General features: G+C 35.4%; 3 protein-coding genes across 3 annotated transcripts in view; all 3 read left to right on the plus strand.

Annotated features, from left to right (window-relative positions):
- The window catches only part of LOC128260213 (checkpoint protein HUS1), a 111,741-nt gene that overhangs the window by 73,034 nt on the left and 19,130 nt on the right, over positions 1-19,577 (plus strand). The window lies entirely within an intron of this gene.
- LOC128260245 (uncharacterized) lies at positions 7,923-8,451 on the plus strand. Its single transcript, XM_052993074.1, has one exon. It carries the CDS (start codon positions 8,015-8,017, stop codon positions 8,306-8,308), a length of 294 nt encoding a protein of 97 aa, XP_052849034.1. The 5' UTR covers positions 7,923-8,014; the 3' UTR covers positions 8,309-8,451.
- On the plus strand, positions 9,195-9,981 carry LOC128260240 (uncharacterized). The gene has a single exon (XM_052993067.1). It carries the CDS (start codon positions 9,296-9,298, stop codon positions 9,698-9,700), a length of 405 nt encoding a protein of 134 aa, XP_052849027.1. The 5' UTR covers positions 9,195-9,295; the 3' UTR covers positions 9,701-9,981.

The raw sequence follows: 19,577 nt of genomic DNA on the forward strand, positions 1-19,577 counted from the left end.
ACGTGGTCATTAATTTACGCATAAAATTTTATAATTTATGACAATACGAGGTGTAGCTGGAGCGCCGACTCCAACCCGAACTCCAACTCCATCCCCAACCTTTGGATCCCGAACCAAAAAGTCGCCAGTAAATGAAGTCTGAAGATCGCCGAGCATGGGTTGGTTTTCGTTCTTTCCCTTTGTGGCTCGTTGGGATCCTCCAGCATAAGCGACTTTTATAATTATGTCTACGCATAAAAATCACATAAATTTGTGCACAAATGCAACAACAATAACGAGTTCTACATAATAAATGATGGCGCTTAAGATTTTCAACATCTCCATGGAGACAAAACGATAAAAATCGCTGTTTGAAGTTTAACTCCCTCCCGAAAAATCAAAGTCAGCAGTCAAGTGCTTTGATCAACTCCTCGGCTTATGAATGAATTAATGTATATTTCGGGCATAACATTTTTAATGCAACTCAAAAAAGTTTTTGTCATTAATAAAATTCAACATTTCATTTTTTTTTTTCTGGTTTGGCTGGGTGTTTTTATTATTTATGATAAACGGCGCTACATAGCGCCGTTTGACTCCACCAAATGAGTTATTTTCTTATAAATTTCTGTTAAACTATTTTTGTCTTGTAGAGTGCAACATTTTAAGTCGTAAGCCAAGAAGATCAAATAAATGATTTCATGTAATGCTCAATGATTGATTGAATCAACGAAAGCACAAAAAAAGGGTTTGTCGACTATTGACATTAATTCCAAAAAAGATTGTTTTATGAATTTCTTTCTTGACCTGTAGCCCAGAATTTGACTAACTCGTTTTTTCTTCATAATTTTCGATTGATCGATTTTTATAAATAACTTGCAATAAAATCAAGAAACAGACGGGATAGATTAACTCAGCTCTTAAAATTATCTTAATCTGTTTAGGTTCGGCCATCACTACGTTTCAAGATGAACTAAAATTTCATCTTTGTATTATTTTTAGGACACCACATTTTGTTGCCCAATAAATATGATAAAAAAAAGTATCCTGGAAAAGTTTATTGTTTTAAAACTCCCCAAAGGAACCCTAATAATTTACTCCTGATTTTTTGTGATTTCTCACGCATCTCAAACCTCCTGATGATTCATTTGTAAACAAACCAAGGTGCAACGATTTCAAGAAACACATGTATACTCACAAGCATAAATATATGTATATACTGATATAGGAGCTCGCCCTGAAATACTCCACTCAGTTTTGACATTTATATTTATTTCAACGTGCAGTGGTCTGACCATTCTTCCAATGCAGTTTGAATTATAGCCAATGGACACGCAAAGGTGGCCAAAAACCGCTCCTCCTCCACCTGCCCCCATATGGCATATGGATTCGATGGATGAGCGTGACGTTGGCTGTTTTTCTGCGCCCGCAAGGAATGTGCCTCAAACAAAGTAAAATTAATAAAGTCGCACTTTAGTTGTTTTTGCTGTTACAGCTTTTATTGTTTCCCATCTGCTGCTTTCTTTCCGACCTTTTTTAAGAGAAATAAATGTCAAAAAGCAAAGCAAAATATTTTCTTTGGCCAGCCAAGAGGGTCACAAGCTCTTTTGGTGCGTGTGGCACTGAAAGTTTGCCGAATGAAAAATTACACAGTCAAATGATAAATAACATAACTCAAATCGAAGGAAAGAGGCATAAAAAACTCGGATATGTTCTTTTAGGATTTGTGGGACCCATAACTGCTGTGGTACAGACAGGATTGGTTCAGAGCTGGTCATACCTCAGAATGGAAATAATTTAGTTCTTTGGGATAGGTTACGTTAAGAATAAATGAATCGTAGGTGTGTGTGTAATCAAAAAAAATATTTTATTTAATTAAACGTCTTTTAAGCAATGATTTTAAACAGACTTAAAACTCATAATATAATAAACTTAACTTTTCAGGTACACAAAACAAGCAATTTTAAATCAATTATTTGATGGTTAAAACTGTCTCAAACTATTAAAAAATGTAATTGCCATGAAAACAGTAGTTTTCCTATAAAATGTTGAAGTGTACAGCAAAATAGTAATTGACCAAAAAAATTGTTCTCCAATTATTTGCTGTTCTTTTTTGCTTTTGTTGTTTTAATATTATTTTTGTATTTATAGACAAATGTATTTCATAGCTTGTAAAACTTGTTTGTTATAAACAATTATATATTGATATGGATTATCTATTTTTGTTTTTTTACTATTTGCGTTTTAAGTGATAAGGAAGTTATTTAACTTGCTTATTATAAACAATCATATCATAACATGCATAATAAAAAACCCATTTTTTGTATTTTTTTGCAGTTGCTTTGATTATATACAATATTTTTCGGCAAATAAACGTTTATTTTTTTAACATGGCCTATCTCGAACATTCTGAAAAACTTTTTTTATTTATGCGTAAGATTTATTAATAAATATAACTGTCATAGTTTCAATTGTTTTTATTCTTATTAAAAAAACTTTGACAAATAAACTTTCAATATTTTAACATGGTGTTTCTCTTAAATTCTGGAAAACTTTTGTTTGTTTGATTCGGGTGTTAGATTTATTAATAATATAGCTATCATAGTTTCATTTGTTCTTATTTTTAGGGCGTTTTATTTGGGCATAAGATTTGTTATTAAATATAACCTTCATAGTTTAATTTGTTCAAATAGACTTACAGCTTAAAAAACAAAGCTTAAGTAAACAAGACTTTATTGAGATTAAGCTTTTAAATAGCTGTCCTAAAAAAAACACATGAACTCTTCTATTGGTCAAAGCGGCATAAATGTTTCCAATCATAGAGTAAGTTTTAAAGTTATGATAAATCCCTTGCATAACTTCTTCTATATATGCGCCCAATAGTATGCAACAAAAATTAATTTTATCAGAGCCATCTGCTCTCTTCAACCTCGTCAACAAAAACATACCAAATTAAATAATGGGGAATTCAAAATTTAATGAAAAACACTTTTCCCTGTCCCCGACCTCCCCCTCTTGACCCTTTACCCCCGACCAGCCCGATCGCGGCGGGTGGTCCCTAGAAACGGAAACGCTGAAACAGTGAAATGTTTCACGCCTTCTTTAACAGAATTTATTAAAAAGTATTACAAAAGTAGTAGCCCAGAGAGACCGCGTCGCATGGACTATACTTAAATGGAACATGGTAACCAAAGCACACCCAAAAAAAATTGAAATACGAATATGAGAGTTTGTATGTAGAATAATAACGAATACTGTGAAGAGTCAAAATCAAAGCACTGCAAATCGGCGGGGGGTCAGCGCGGGGTTCACACATCTGTGATACTTTTCTACAGCGAAAACCAACAACACGGCGGCGACAGCAACGGAAAATGCCATAATAATTGTTGCAAAAAGCAATTAGACAAACTAATAAAGGCAAATCCCCATACAAAGGGTCACAGGATGAGTGAGTGAGAGTGAAAGAGCGAGGGCTCTTGGGTGCGGATGCGAGCGGGAGTGCGAGCGGGATGCACAGTGGAACTCTTACCTCGCATAGGCTCAATGCCAAACCCCCAATGGCGTTGGACAAGCGAGATGGCAATAGTGTGGTGAGCTGCGATGATGATGATGCATTCCAGTTGTCGTCGTAGTTGTTGATTTAGCTATTGTTGTTGTTGCTGGGCATGCGTTTAATAGCACACGGTATTTGCAGAGATTGTGGGTATATTAGTCCTTAGCCTCAATCTCCCATAGTTCCATCTAAAGTAAGTGCAGTCTAATTTCAATACCTTACACCTTATGCCATTAAACAAAAATTCGAACATTTACCTGCATCTCTTTGTTAACTATAGAACCAGGGGTCTCCTGACTACTCTTTTAACCAAATTCAGTTAATATTTGTATGAATGTTTGGTTTTATTTTAACCAATTAGGAAAACATTTATATACAATGTACTACAATCTTATGATATGAGTGTCAGGATAAAAAGAAAAATTCGTAAAAATTTTTTAAACATTAGTATCACGTTGATGTGTGAATTAAATAATAGTGGTGTTGAAAGTTTTTCCGTGTATTTGTACCTGATTCTCTCAAATTTAAAAAATCAGATGACTTGTCAGCTCTATCTCAGGGTATTCTGTCGTCCGAGAGCTAGCTAATAAAGAATTATTCCTTATTTTCACCTGGGGCGTTCTTGGTTGTCCAACTATGAGAAGTAGGGAGGAGCAGCGTTGAAGTCAACAGAGTACAAATCCGATTCAAGTTTCGCCCCTAGGCAATGAAAACTGCCTCTGTGAGATCGTACGCACATATTACTTTTATAAACGCACAGTTCCTTTCAACATTTCGATGCCCCTCGCCCTGCTCTTGTGCCAAAGTTCAACGTAATTGCGTTTAAAAGTGCGTGTACTTGAGCAATTTTTTTTACTTTTCTTGCTTCCCGAGAGTGTTACGCTTTTGTTATGGGCTTTTCGCCGTTACAAATATGTTTTGAAAGCAAAGTCATGCTGGATCACAATAGTCGGGGAAACTACACACAAACATATATGCCCAAACCTTTCTAATGCTCAAAAATTAGTTTTCTGAAGTGGCTTTTATGATTTCGTCTGGATAGGCCAAATTGATATGCCTCAGTTGGTAATGAAGTGAGTGGAAAGATATTTTGAAAGAGTTTAGTTTGTGGGGGGCCTAAAATTAAAAAGGGAAAAATAAATGAAACCGAAAGGAAATCAAAACGGAAATCCCAATGGCCATCTTAAAGTCACATCTTTTTCACTATTAAATCCATCCAAAGATGCACTTTAAGCATACTTTAGGGCGATTATGCCCCACATGCCGCGCCGATAGCAGAAGAAAGACAGTTCGATAGCTTAAATGCAATTCAGAATTAAAACAAATGTTGCTTTTTAACTTTTGCACGAAATAAAATTAAAATTACCTTTTATTAAGCTCACCAATAAACAAAGCAAACCTAATTTCTTTAAGTCTCATTCTATTCTCTTTATAATAATCTTTTTTATTACCTTCTTTAAAAACCTGTAACTTTCGCTGGTATTCTGTAATATAAAGCATTTATGTACATATGTATATATGTATGCATATAGGTATTAGAATTAATTAAAATTAAATCATTTTTTTTTTAAATTATTATTAGCTTGCAGTGAGTTTTATGGTCTTAATCAAAAGTCAGTAAGCCTGTAAGGGCTTACTTCTGCTTGCCGCAGTGAAGCTTTTTACTTGTTTTTTCCTTAAATTTCTTTGAAGGGGATGACCCATTAAGACGTTTAATTGAAGTTTGATAAATATCATACAAAAAAAATCGAAATTTAAAATATTTTTATCGTCAAATTTATAGTATACGTTTTATAACACTAAGAAAAAGTTTCAAATTGAAAGTTCCATATTATCAGCACATATTATATTATTGATTAGTTAGGTATTCAAAGCTGACAAAGCCAATCCTGTCAATATTTTGAATCGAAGAAGTATAAAGGATCTTCACAAAGTTAAAACTAAGCCCATCATAAATCGACAACTGTTTTTAAAAATTTTATATAAAGTTAAAAAATATTTAAGGAATACTTAATTCAGCCCAAAAATAAATTTTAATTTGCCCCCTATGCTTACAATATTTTGTAAACTTTTTGCTTTCCCCAATTGCGCAGTAATTTCACTAAGTTTATTCAATCCACATTTCTATGAATAACCCTTTCTTATTCGCCTCCGCTCCCCAATTACAAGCAATAATAATTTTAATTAAATGCACCAAGACCGTTGACCAAAACAAAGGCAAGCAAACAACAAAAAGAGACAAGCCATGGAAATGAATCCCGAAATGAGTTGCAAACAAATTACGCCGCAGAAATGAGCTCCAGCGGTGACAAATTACAAGGGAACAACCGAGCGACGATGAGAAATGACGACAGGCGGGCAGAGGAGCGCAACGGTAAAGGCCAGACAAGGACGGAGGCAGGAGAGAGGTGTGCGAGTAGGAGAGCAGCAGTCACCGACGAACACTAAGCCAGTGGTGCCAACTTCGCTGGTTTCCGGCTAAATATGACTTTCATCGAAGTAAGAATTTCATGACGATCGCAGTCAGTCAAATCCCAATGTATTTGGGGTAAAATTCCCTTGCAAACTGGGCTAGCGACAGAGCTGTTAGCAAGATCAACAGAGAACTCTTATAAAAGAAAGCAAGTGGTTTCATATATCTTTGATTACACTAACTAGATAGTTAATTACAACACTAGAAGCTAAGTGCGACCAACATCCCCACCTCCCGCTAACAGTTCTTTCGCTGGGTCTCTCTACTACAGCGATTACCGGCAGAGCAGCGGCCGATCACCGGTAGAGCGGCGGCAGAAGACTTAATAACCCCATAACTTCTAAAATATAGGTAAGCTCAAAAATGTTTGTGTCTACCGATAGATATCAATTACCAAAAGGTCTCTATAATTAAAAAGGAAAGATGAAGAATTTTTGCCGACTTCAGATCATGCTGCGACGACGTGGTCATTGAATACCTATAATTTTAAACCAGGTTACAGTGCAAGTTCGAAAAACTTTGGTTGCATAATTGTTTATTGTAAATTGTGAATGAATAATAGGAACTACAAAAACAGATGTCTTTTCATTTCCGTTTAAGGCCTTTTGCACCTTTTGGCACGCGTTGTTCTGGGCACTTTAGAGCTCCATCCCACTGTTTCACTTCCGCAGCCCCCGATAGTATGTGGATATGGACCAATGCAATTCGTACTTGACCTATTGGTCGCCCCCGCTGACTTCGCCCTCATGCCGTGCTTTTCACATTTCCAGTTTCTCCACTTTTGGGTTGTTCGGGTTTTACGCTCAGATTTACATCTGTTTGTATTTTCCTCCCAATTTGTGACCCTTGTCGATGGGCGGCTTGTTGTCTGTTTCGATTGTGTTCGCGTTCAGCTATTATGTCCATTAGCAACATTTTTGTCGGGTTTTTGTCCGGAATTTTGTACGCCTCAGCCAGCTTGTGTTAACTCAATTAGCAGTTGGCAGTCTTACAAATATATTTCACCTCAAAACCAAATCACAATCTGAAATTTAACGGTATCTTTATTATTTGAGAGCATATTTTTATCGAAACTCAATGAAGACAGGCAAAATTTGTATATGTGAAAAAAAACACAAAACGAAGCTATCATCGGCAAGCCGAATATACATATAAGCTTTCTTAAAATGCTCCTTTAAATATACAAAATATGTATTTATATGGAATCAGGGCACATGGTTCTATTGATTGTTTTGAGACATTATTTAATTTTTATTATGTAGATTTCAATTTTCAACACTACACCAAATCCTTTTTTATATTAATTTAAGCTATCTAAAATTAATTATGAGAACGGATGTTAAAATCAGCAAGCCAAAGTTAAAATGACATTGCACCGATTTTTACATAATACAAAACATACTTCGATGCTGTTTGCGACCCAATAAACTGTTTATTTTCTTGATCAGGATCAACAGCCGAGTGGTCTGTCCGTGTTAACGTCGAGATCTCGGGAGCTACAAAAGCTAGAGATGTTTGATTTCAAATCAAGATTCTAGTTTTGCCCACGCAGGGCAAGATTATTTCAAGTGGCTACGCCCACTCGAATGCCCACAAATTGCAAAAGTATGTCTTGGCACTCAGAGACATGATAGACACTGTATATGTATTTCGGAAAATATCTATCGACTATTCACAAACATTTTCCTAATCGATCCAAGAAGTTATGAGCATAAATGTACATTTTTCGCCACTTAAGATCCGGAACATTTTTATGGGGCATATTTATTTATTTTGAAATTGATTAGCAGAGTTAGGGGCATCTAATACTTAGTCGCACCTATACCAAAGAAAACAATAGTAAATTTTATAAGTTACTAGATTTTAAACTGATCTTAAAAACGGTAAAAACTTGAAATCATTCCATCGTGGAGCTTTCCATCGGGCTAAATCGGTTCGAGCGAGATTTGAATATTATGTAGGAATAGTAATATTTTTTAACCCAAGACAGTCACCAACAGTTAAGCAACAATATGGCAAAAAAAAACTACTGGATACCGGCAAAGATCATCCGTCCAGAAAGTGAGCTGGCCGAGAAAAATATAAGGCACCATTCGTTTACACCGACCTACGAGCAGGAGGAGCCTCAAATGGGCCTGCTTCTATCCTGGCACTACGGTCGACAGTGGCTGGAAGAGCGCAACACTCATGACAAGATGACCAATAAAAAGATCAAAAAAGCCGCCAAATTCATTCCACCCGACTACAGCAGTTGGCTTGAAAAGCGCAGGCAAAAAAAGACTAGACAACAGCTAATTTATTCCTGATTAAGGTTGTTCCTGTTTATTGATTTCTGCTGTTTTTCAATTACACTGCTTACTCAAATTTTGTATCAAGTCAAAAAATATCTAAAAAATTTTTGTTAATTGTCAAGAATATTTTTAACTTCAGGTGTTCTGACTAAAATTGTTTTCTAAATGTGTAATATTAAAGAAAAATGTAGTGCATAGTATCTTGTTTTCTTTAAAGTTTCTAGAATTAATTAAGTCTACGGTTGGAATATTTTTTATTTCAGACGTTCTAAATTATAACCAAAATGTGTAAAATAAAAAAAAATGTAGGACATATTATCTAGTTTTCTTCAAAGCTCCAGGAATTAATAAAGCCTACCGTTTAAAGTTAACCCTGCTTATAAAGGTATTTTCTTAGTTTCGTTTGAAAGTGTAGGAGCACTTGTCCTTAATTTAGTAAAGTTTGAAAGTGACTGTAAAGTCGTAACCATTTATTATCTGATTTGAACAAGTGGTAAAATATTCAAAATGTCACACTTTCTTTACAATTAGTTACAGTAAGTTTAACAATAATAAATAATAGGACAAAATTCTGAGAATAAGACAATTTTTATTCAACCATAAATAGTACATTTTTTGTACAAGTTGATTATACCAACACAACAAAGGACATTGTCTAACCTAAAAAAAAACTACTCTCACATTTTTAATACAATTCGTTTTAATTTAAATATGGCTTAATACTTCTAAAAGTCAGTAAAATTTTGAAAATTTATACCTATTTTTTAGATTTTCATTAAACATACGCTTTGTGCCAGGCAACAAGGTTTAAAGCAGAGCAGTAAGTAGTGAGTATATTGGAATTGAGGCACTCTTAAGTACCGGCAATGACTTTCCCAAAGTGTAATAGTTGGCCTTGCCACATCGAGTAGGAGATCAGTCGTCAGCCAGGCTCAGTTGAAAAACAGACACCACCGACACGACAACAAGTGAAAAAGAGAGAGTAAACAATTCCACACCAATATGATTTCGAAAATCAAGACCTGGAGCCGTTCGCCGCTCATTCCGGCCAGAGATCACGGGTCAGCGATCCTACCGCCGGCAGATCGGCCGGAACCCATGTTGGAGCTGTGCGAAGAAAAGCAGCCCGTCATGGGCTGGCTGCTGGGCTGGGAGTACGGCCGGAAATGGCTCGAGAGGCGCGATGACATCCAGCGACACCGGAACTTGGTCAGCAAATTCGGCCGGATTCCGCCGGACTTCGGCTGGTGGCTCAACCAGCGCAGGCCGCTCTTTGTGCGCCAGCAGCGGTTCCGAACCAAGGGCGGACCTCGTCCCCGGAAACCGATTACGGCCTTCGAGGTTTCCAAACAGAGGCGTGAGGCTCAACACCAACAACTCTTGAAGAGTGAGGCCAAAAATCAGTAAAGCACGAAGAGACCCTTTGCCCCTCCAGGCTTATGCCATTATGTTAGTTAAAAACAAATCTTGACAAAATTTCTAAGCCGAGCTCGACACCATCACAATTATATTATGATGCAAATCGTCATAAACTAATTTTACGAAAATCATGTGCCTAATAGAGCAGCTAGCATGAATAAATGTGTAGAATTAAAGGCAGGATCTGAATTGCAAAGTTGTCCGTTTTGTATCCTTCAATCGTCGAATAAATGACAGCAAAAGCTTAATTGTTTTTACACCAACCGAAAGAATTCGTATCCGTGGGATTCCATGTAATTAGTTCTTTAAATGTATGTATTAAAGTATTTTTATTATCCTGACGCTTCAAGTAAAATACATTTACATTAAAGCGTCAGTCACAACAGATTTGAAATGGGTTAATTAATACATAGATAAATAGATAAGGATAACTTAAATGATAATATACATACAGTTAGAAACTAAAAAAAATTTTTTTATTTTGTTAATATACATTTATTTAAGAATACTTAAGTGTCTAAAACAATTGTTATTAAAGACTTTAATTTGTTGAAAACTAATCAGTTTTGTAACCTTATGTTTTCATTTTGTTTGATTTTTTCACAATTTTGCGGGCAGAATGAATAGAATTTTATTTGTTCCCATTTAGCTGACTTTTGTTTTATTTATCACTTTTTTTAAAATCCTAAATAACGAATTTATTGCTCCCAGCTTTTAAGCTTTTTAAAGGATTTTTTTCTTAGGTTCACCAACAGCATGACCCAAAGAAATTAGTAGTTTACCCAATTCGTATTTGGCTCTTAAAAAAATAAACGAAAGCAATGAACTGCAATGGCATACTGCGTTCGTTCTAAAACCCTGTCATTCATCTTCCTATTTTCGATTATGAAGTAGGCTTTTATTGTTTGTTGTTATCCTACTGTTTGCAGGACAAGGTCGCGGCATAGGCACAAAAAAAAAAAAAAACAAAAGCGCAGCATCCCAAAAACCTTCGCCTTAGTCATTTGTTTTTGATTCGGTTTCCGCTGTGGAAATGTCAGGCCTGTGGAACAATGGATCATACTATACGTGAGCTATGTACATATATGCAATGGCCATCATCATCATTGTCGTTGAAATTTCTCTTAATCGTCATCAGAGGACGGGTAAGTGAACAATTGGCCCGTGGATATTTGTGTGCGGTTGTATTATTTGCATTTCCGCTTCATTAACTTGGGCACACACATCGAACTATTCAGATCAGCTATATTATGCGTTTTTGTGGGCTTTTTAGTCTTTATTATTATATTTCCCTTTTGGCGCGAAAAAATTGTGGAAATATAGTTGTTAGGGACGTGCGCTTTTGCAAACCGCAAACTGCGCATTTGAATTCGTCTTTTTTTAAACACCGTGCTCATTATTTCGTTTTTAAGGGTTATTTGTTTGGTTTTACCAACTTTTGCCTTTCGTGACCCTTTTAATTTAATGAGTTTTTTGAGTTACAAAAACTCATTAGTGTTAATTTCATTTTTAGACCTTATTTTAATTTATGACTTTTGAAAACTCTTTCTGTGGGTTTAGTTGATTCTTAGACCATTATTTTAAATACGGAAAGATAAATAAACTGAACTTATCTTAAATAAATTTTATCGAAATTTTAATCTTGTAAATCACCCAAGAAACCAGCATTTTTTTGGAGCCAACTTAGTTTGGTTTAACAACTCATAAATTCATTTTATTCACGAGTGATTTGTTTTTCGTCAGCCAATTCTTTCATAATTACGTTGTGGACTTTCTATCATAATAAAAAAAAACGTTCCTTATCCAATTATTTCGTTACTTATGGAACCTCACCGGGGATTTTGAGTAATTGTTAATGTTTATTAATCTTATAGTTTCTTATATTCCATTAATTTCTCGCATATTCCACTCATTTTCCGCGTTGACGTTCGCCTCATGTATTTTCAAAAACATTCTAGTTTCGTATAATTTTCCTCGGGATTTATGCCACGAAAAACATTTTCCAGCTATAACAACGGAGGAAAATGCTTCATACTGTGCAGCAGTTTTCTTTGCATAAATTAATGATAACGAATGATGATGATGATGGTTTAACAAGGAGGAGTGGCGTGAAGCCACCTAGAAGAAAGGATGGGAAATGTATAATTTTAGGCAAAACCCTTGCCGAACGTGAATATAAAAGTTCGTTTGTTAGTCAAGTGAATAAATCCAGTGAAAAATGTACGCCTTAAAATATAAAAACTTCACTTGTTGGAATTGAAAATAGAGTCCCACTATAAACACTTCTATGAAACATTAAAAACAAGAGGAGGAGACGCTTAAGTATGTACAGTAGGCAAAACAAGTTGACGAAAATTTTATATTAAATTTTAGTGCAAATATAAATACATATATTAATACAAAACAAGGAAGGAAGAAAACGTTGGCATGCCGAAGTTTATATACTATGCACGTATTATATAAAACGACCATATTTCAATTTGAAAACGTATATTTCTAAAAAAAAATAGCAATGTAGGTTTTCCGTAGAATTTTTTTGTCGTTCAAGAAAACTTACACTTTAAAGGGTGGAAAGTCTTTAGAATTTTAAATATATATATTTTTTTAATTTAATAATGCATAGTTTTAAATAAATTGTTTACCTAAAAAATGAGTGGATACCTCATTTTGTTGTCTTAGGCAAAGCTTTTTTGCATAGCAACGGTCCATTGGTTGGTTGTTTATTTTTATACCTATGCAGAGGGAGTTGTAATTTCAGTCAACTTCAGAACGAAGTTCGATATAGCTTAATAAATTTTAACATGTAACGGATAAAGTCAAAATATAGTCATTTTATAAAAAATTTTCTATTGTAAATAGCTTTAATGGTATATATAAAATTTGGCAAAATGTACACTTTAAAATCATAAATGGATTTAACTCTAGTAATTCTAGATTCTAGTAATGGTTTTAATCCAATAGTTAATTGGTTTAATATAAATTTCAGATTGTTTAAAAACAAAAAAAAAGACCGCATACTTCGGCAAGTCGAAATTTATATACCCCATTTTCCGATTTAAAAAAAAAATTGAAAATTAAAAAGTTACAAGTTTTTTGTTCATGTTTGGTTTTAATATTCCGATTGTTCCCTTGGGAGCTATATGGTATAGTCGTCTGATATTGATCAAATTTAAAACGTAATTCCAAAATTATACATTATTACTAAATATCGAAAAACTATCCAAAAAAAATTGAAAAACAGCAAAGTTATAATTTTTCCCCGATTGTTCCTAAGCTATATAATTTAGTCGTCCGATTCGTATCGTTCCGAGTTATATACTTACTGCCATATAAAGACAACTTTTGGGGAAGTTGTTTGCAGTAAGCTTTACTTTTAAGTTAGGAGTAAATGTACATTTAATTATTGACAATTAGCTACATCATATTCACAACGAAGAGTTGTACAGAATCTAATTTTAGATCTAACAGAATCCGACTCGAAATAGTCCACGGGGAAATCAAATAAAACGGCAATTGAATTTGCGGTCGAATGGCCAATGAAAAACCGCAAAAACTAATTACATCGCCAAAACAGCCACGGATAAAAACAAAATGGCCGCCGCCAGAAGCGGAAATGAGCTCTGTTTGTGTGTGTGTGTGTTACCACAAAACCGATGCTGATTATGAAGATAATTAATATGGCTAATTAAGCAGGCAAATGCAATTCAGAAATTGCATTGCCCAGCCGAGGACCACGAAGGTGAAGGGAGTGGAACGAGGTCGAAAAACAAGCGAAATTTCAACGGCTCCTGCCACATAAAAGCCAATTAATTATTTTTATGGCTACTCCGGGCCAAGAGCCAACTCCGCCAACGGAAGCCAACAGCCGCTCTCTTTTACCCTGGGCTTGGGATAATAAAAAATTATGGCCTGCGATTTGGCTCACTCGAAACGAAGCGAAAGCAACCGAAAAAAAAGATACATAACCAAACACACAGTGCGCCACTGACCAGGCCAAAAGCCCTCCCTCCTCCCACTTCCTTCACCCCCCGCCACCCCCACCTCCATCCCCCAGCCCATCGCAATGCAAACTAAATCCTCGAAAAAAGTAAAATCCTGCTCTCATGCAAGGGCCAAAAAGATGGCGCCGTGCTGTGTACAAAATTGATCAGTGGATTCCCTGCCGTTTGAACTATGACGCGATATGTCATCATATTTTCTCGTTGCAGTTGAAGGGACGAAAGGGGAGTGGCAGGGGGCGGGTCGGGGGAAGGGTAGTGGAATTCTTGTGCTCCTTGTTTGCCATGCATATTTCTCACTTTGTCAAACCTTTTGTGCACTGCGCAAGGCCGCAACGAAATTGCATTGGCACACAAAGAAATAATTGCACGAAATTTGATCATCATTTCGGAATTTCCCACAAACAACAAGCATTTAGCTATTTGGCTTGATTTATGCCAATACGGGAAAAGCTTTATTTTACTCTAGGCATTTTTTATTTACTTTACATATATATTTAAAAATTCTGGAACCACATCTTATCGCAATATTTTATTTTTTAGCCTGTGAGCTGGCTCAAAAATTACTTAAACAAAATGTCAGCATTACTGAAGAGGTATACCATAAAAATATACACTTAAATACAATTGTACGTCAAATTATTTTCTTACCGGGTAAGTCCCAATAACACTACGATACAACATAAGTGTTCATTAACGTAACTACACTTTCCTTAAAGATTTTGCTGAAAAATTAAGATTTAAAACTCAAAAACATAAATAAATATAATATAACAATTATTTTGTTTATTAATGTTTGTTTAGAGCAGTAATTGGTAGAATAGTGAGACTACCTCATTTTCTATACACTTTTTTAAACAGTATAATAATTGTAATAATATTAACGCCAAATATTTCAACCGGTCGGCGCTGTTTAAAAATTTATAAAAATTCAAAAATAATAATAAATGTAGTTCTACAAATTTTGAGGTTTATTTTCTAATAACACGCTGAGCCCCAAAAATATATAAATAAATTTTGTAATCCAACATAATTATTTTTTTCGAGCATATGTTAAATACAATTTTGTTTGTATAACATTATTTGGACAAACTAATTTTTTTTTTCATTAGACTTTTGGAATGAGTTGACATGAATCATTAATTTAAACACCTTAACTTAAACAAGAACTATATGTTTTTTCAGTGCACAAATGCTTTTCTTCGTTTTTCCCTTGCCCACTTCCATTGGTCAACTTGTATTTAACAGCTGGGCAGAGCAACATTTATTGCCTTGGCTACCGCAAAATCAATTTCGACCCCAGCTTTATTTGGCTTTTGTTTTGTAAATTTTCAGAGGCGCCTCAAACCGCGAATGGGACTCGCTCAGGGCCAATCCCTCTGCTGTGCTGATGGCCTTTTCTCCGTTCATTTTATTGGCCAAGGCAAGAGCCCGATTAATGGCCGCCGACCGTCTTCAAAAGCTCCTCTCGCCTTCGCATTTTATGTCGTTCTGGCGGGTTTCGTTTTTGTCTATGTGTTTGTGGACTTTTCCATTCGTTTTATAGGTAAGTTACGATCTAGGTAAGTTTTTAACAATGCCTTTACAGGAAAGGACAATTCTAGCAATAACTATCAATGTTATATTTATTTACATCATTGGTTTATTTTGAAAAGATTAAATGTTACATCATTTACTTTATAAAAAATAAAAGCATTTTAGATAATTTACGTTTTTAATAATAATAATAATAGTTATGTAAAAAATGTCTTTAAAGACATTTAGCTGCACTGTAAAATGTTGCATGAAACTTCTTCAATCGACCCTGTATACTCTTTTCGCATATTTTGCTGTGTATACAGTTAAGTTAAGTTAAATAAGGTTAAGCCGTTGAGTGAATTGCATTTGTATATGCTTTTAGTTATTTTTACATTTTTTAATGCTGTGGCGGTAAAAGATACTGATCAAAATGTTATAATGAAACAGAAGCTTCTCTTCTATTTTTGGTGTGAATTTACTTCTATTGTAAAATTTGGAAAATTTTAACTACTTTTGAACATGTTAAAGTTTTGTTTAACTTTTCAACATCCCATCACTGAAGAAACGCAACAGTTTATAAGTACTAACTTTTTAGAGAATAACATTCTTAAGTCGGTAAAATAGCTAGGTAATCAACTTCTATAACTACCCTTACCCTTTTAAATTTCCGAATTATCTCTTCGTTCCTCCCATTTTATCGACGGCCCAAGCCAGTTCATTAAAAACTTCATTACCCGGAGAGGCAACTCGGCAAATCAATTTTGATTTACTTCGAACACCAACAGACAGACGGAACATATATCAATATGCTCGCCCCCATAGCGGTTTTCCCCTAACCCCTGTTTTCTTCACTATTTCCCTCTTTCACCCGGAAAAGCCCCCGAATGGAGAATCTCTTTTGGGGGCTGATGCCAGAGCTGGAAAACGAAACGTTCCATCACCCGCGAGAGTGCTGATGATGGAAAGTGTCCCACTGTGCTGGCACAAAACAACGGCCAAAATAGGAGAGAAAATAACAAAAACATCGGTGAGAGAGGATAGAAAGAAGACCCAAATACAATGGACTATGTAGAATGCTTCGGAATCGAGTGAGCCGCAACAACAATAAACGCTAATAATGCTTAATCAATGTTACACTTTACAACAATAAAGAAAGAGGGAAACAAAAAAAAAAAAACGAAGGGCCCCCAAAAAACATCGAGTTCAACTTCATTTGTGCAATGATTTATGGTTTTTTCATTACCGAAAAAAAAACCTCTTCACACCTGTGGAAAATATGTTGAGGCCAAATTAAATGTAATTGAAATCATTTGGAATCGCCAGAAAGAGTCTGGCATGTATTTTCTAAGCAACTAAATCGATTTTCGATTTTTCCCCGAGAGACAGCCAGGGATTTGAACGAATTGTTGAAAACAATGCGCGGAATTTGTTGCTTACAAATTTTGTTATTGCTTCTCAGACCGATTCATTTGCGTTGCGCATTTCAATAATCATTTATCTTATGGGATCGCGTCGATTATAAACACCAGCGGGCCAAGATCATAAATTTCCTTCACTGCCGAAATGAGCTTCATTATGGGCAGATATAAGTTCTCTTTCAAAGTTTTTTATATGGTTAAAATACGATAATAAAATAAATTCTGTTTTGGGTTGAACTGACCCATTCCTAATTGTAAAATATTGGAATCTAATATTAGTACTGAAGAAAGTCTAGCTTATGGAACAAAATTTGGAAAAAATATGAAAAAATGAAAAAAATTTATTGTGAAGGTATTTTTATTAATGTGGACATTTTAGCATCGACAAGTTAATGAATTTCAGACCCTTGCAGCTAAAAAAAGAAATATTCAGCTTTTTTTTAAGTTTTATTCTTAAAAGTTACTATTTTTGTACAGTCAGAAGTTTGCAACCCAGTAAGGGAGATATTTCCAACCAAGAGTGCTTGCATAAAGTACAAGTACAAACTCTAAACGCGTTTTACTCAAAATGGTGTTTTCAAAGTCGGTGACCAACATTACCCAAAAATTATACACAAGCTTCTTAAACATATTTATTAGTAATTAATCAAAGATTTTTTTTCCGATCAATATTTTATTTATAAACAATTTAAGACCGAAATTATGCTCAAAAATTGGTTTTTGTTAAAAACTTTATTTTGCCTTTTCTTTTGATTAATTACTAGATTAGACAATACTTTAAAGACATCTCTTTGATTTTTAAATTTCGGAGGATTCAGTTCAAAGATATATGGGTCCCCTAAAAACGCCTTTTTTTAGAGGAGCTCCCGGAGATTAGCTGAAGCTCCTTTCCAAATTAATATTATTTCAATACATAGTCTTAAAATACAGATAAAATATAACATAATATGTGTATACAACATCAATAATAATTAAACTTAATAGTTTTCTCAGAAAAAATTTTAAAAAATTTGATTTTCGGCTTTTTTCTGTTTATTAACTGTATATAAACCCTTTATCGTGCCCAAGGCAGCTACGCGGTATGTACAAAAGTTAAGGATGGTTTTTCTCAAAACTACGTTTTTCAAGTCGGTGCGTAACGTAACTCAAAAAGAAATGGTCTGATCCAAATTAAATATGTACACGTCCTTTATACATTAAACAATTAATGATGACTGTTTTAAAAAAATTTTTTTTATATTTTTCGTGCTGATTTTTAATGTAAAATTGATACCTCCGACTTTAAAACCGCACCAAGAATAGAAAATCGTCTATTTGCGTTCATCCGCACAATCAACTAATATATATTTAAAAGATCAATATAATTTTTAATATTTTTTTAAATATCACTGTGAGTTCAAGCTTTACGGACCTCAAGAAGAAGAATTACTATGGAAAAGAAAATCCTAGATACTCTTCAGATATAGGCATTTACCGTGTAAAAAACTTGAATATTTATATGCACTCAGAAATTGGAAAAAAAATTAGTAAAAGTCTATTTTTTTAGCCTTGGAAACCATCCTGCCCCTTGAAGAACGGAGAATCCCTTTAACTGCTTATTTTTTTTAAATTGCTTAGAAATTATCTCTATAAATATATTTTATATAGCAGCTTAACTAAATGTTTTTGACTAACGAAGAATATATTTTCAAACTTTATTAAGTTAAGTTAAGTTTAAATTTATAATTTATTTTGCTTATTATTTGCATTGAAAAAGGAACCATATTTTTAAAACTTGTAATCTTCTCTAAACATTATAACGCAGTTGCGAGCCCTTTACATAGATAGTAAAATGTCTGCGGGCAGACATACTGGCAAGCGTTCAATTGAACAATATTTTTAATATAAAATGGTCTCTACGAAATATGATTTTACTAAGGTTTTCGTAAAAGAATGAAAAAGGTCGTACCTACACTCCTCCTAACTCCAATTATCAGAATCCAATGAGCAAATAATTAAACTAACGGCAGTGTGGGATGGAGCGAGTTGAGCACAAAGCTTTTTGGGCCTTCTGTCGCTGCAATGACTTCTGATCAATCAATTAGTTCCGAAGGAAGCCGACTTCTTTGTGTTCCCGACTGTTGTTTCCTTCCACTCGCTCTCCACATGAAACCCTCTTGATGGCAGCTGTGCTTCTCCCAAGGACGCGACCACATCTCTGGAGCTTTTCATCACTCTGCCGCATGTCAATCCACAGGCCCACTTGGAGTCACCGGATTCTGTGGTGTTTTTGGGCGGATCCGGTGGTAATGCGGTACGATTCTCGAGAAGTGCGCCCAGCACGAGTTAAAATTTAATTTAGTGAAAATAATTTGCTTAGTCGTGCTGCAAAATTGCATAATTGTCAATGGCTGTGGCACGCCACGCCACGCCACTCCACTCCACTCGCTCTCTCTTGCTCCTTCTCTAATGAGCGGTCGCCATTTTGTGGCACCAAACACATCTGCATATTGGAAAATTATAGCCCTGAGCCCCGAGTGCGACGCCTGCCACATCCCGTATCCCGCTCTGCTCCTGGCCTTTGTTTGCCCTCAGCCCAAAACGTTGGCTGCGGCTGCGCAGAAGTCCAAAAGCGCGTGGTTCAGGCGCAATGGGGGGCGATCGCTGTCGACGACGCTGACGACGAGGTGACCTCCAGCCGAGCCACTGCGGCAAGGACCTGACTCGAAACTGGCAGGCAGTCTGCCAGTCTGACAGTCTGGCAGTCTGGCAGCCTGGAAGCCCGGCAGTCAGGCACAGACCGACAACGGGAAGGTAGGCCTCGGGTTTCAGCACCGCAGCTTCGAACACCCTTATGAGTTTGGTGCACTTGGACCCATTTACCCATCTTCACGGTTTGCTTAAACCAGCTGGTAATTTGCGAATTCACATACGATTTAGCAATTTGCAAGC

The sequence above is a fragment of the Drosophila gunungcola genome, chromosome 3R (genome assembly GCF_025200985.1).
Source record: "Drosophila gunungcola strain Sukarami chromosome 3R, Dgunungcola_SK_2, whole genome shotgun sequence".
In the NCBI taxonomy this organism is placed as follows: Eukaryota; Metazoa; Arthropoda; class Insecta; order Diptera; family Drosophilidae; genus Drosophila; species Drosophila gunungcola.

Excerpts from the sequence above, each read along its gene's own strand:
- LOC128260245 (XM_052993074.1), top strand. The coding sequence starts at position 8,015 with ATGGCAAAAAAAAACTACTGGATACCGGCAAAGATCATCCGTCCAGAA.
- LOC128260240 (XM_052993067.1), top strand. The coding sequence starts at position 9,296 with ATGATTTCGAAAATCAAGACCTGGAGCCGTTCGCCGCTCATTCCGGCC.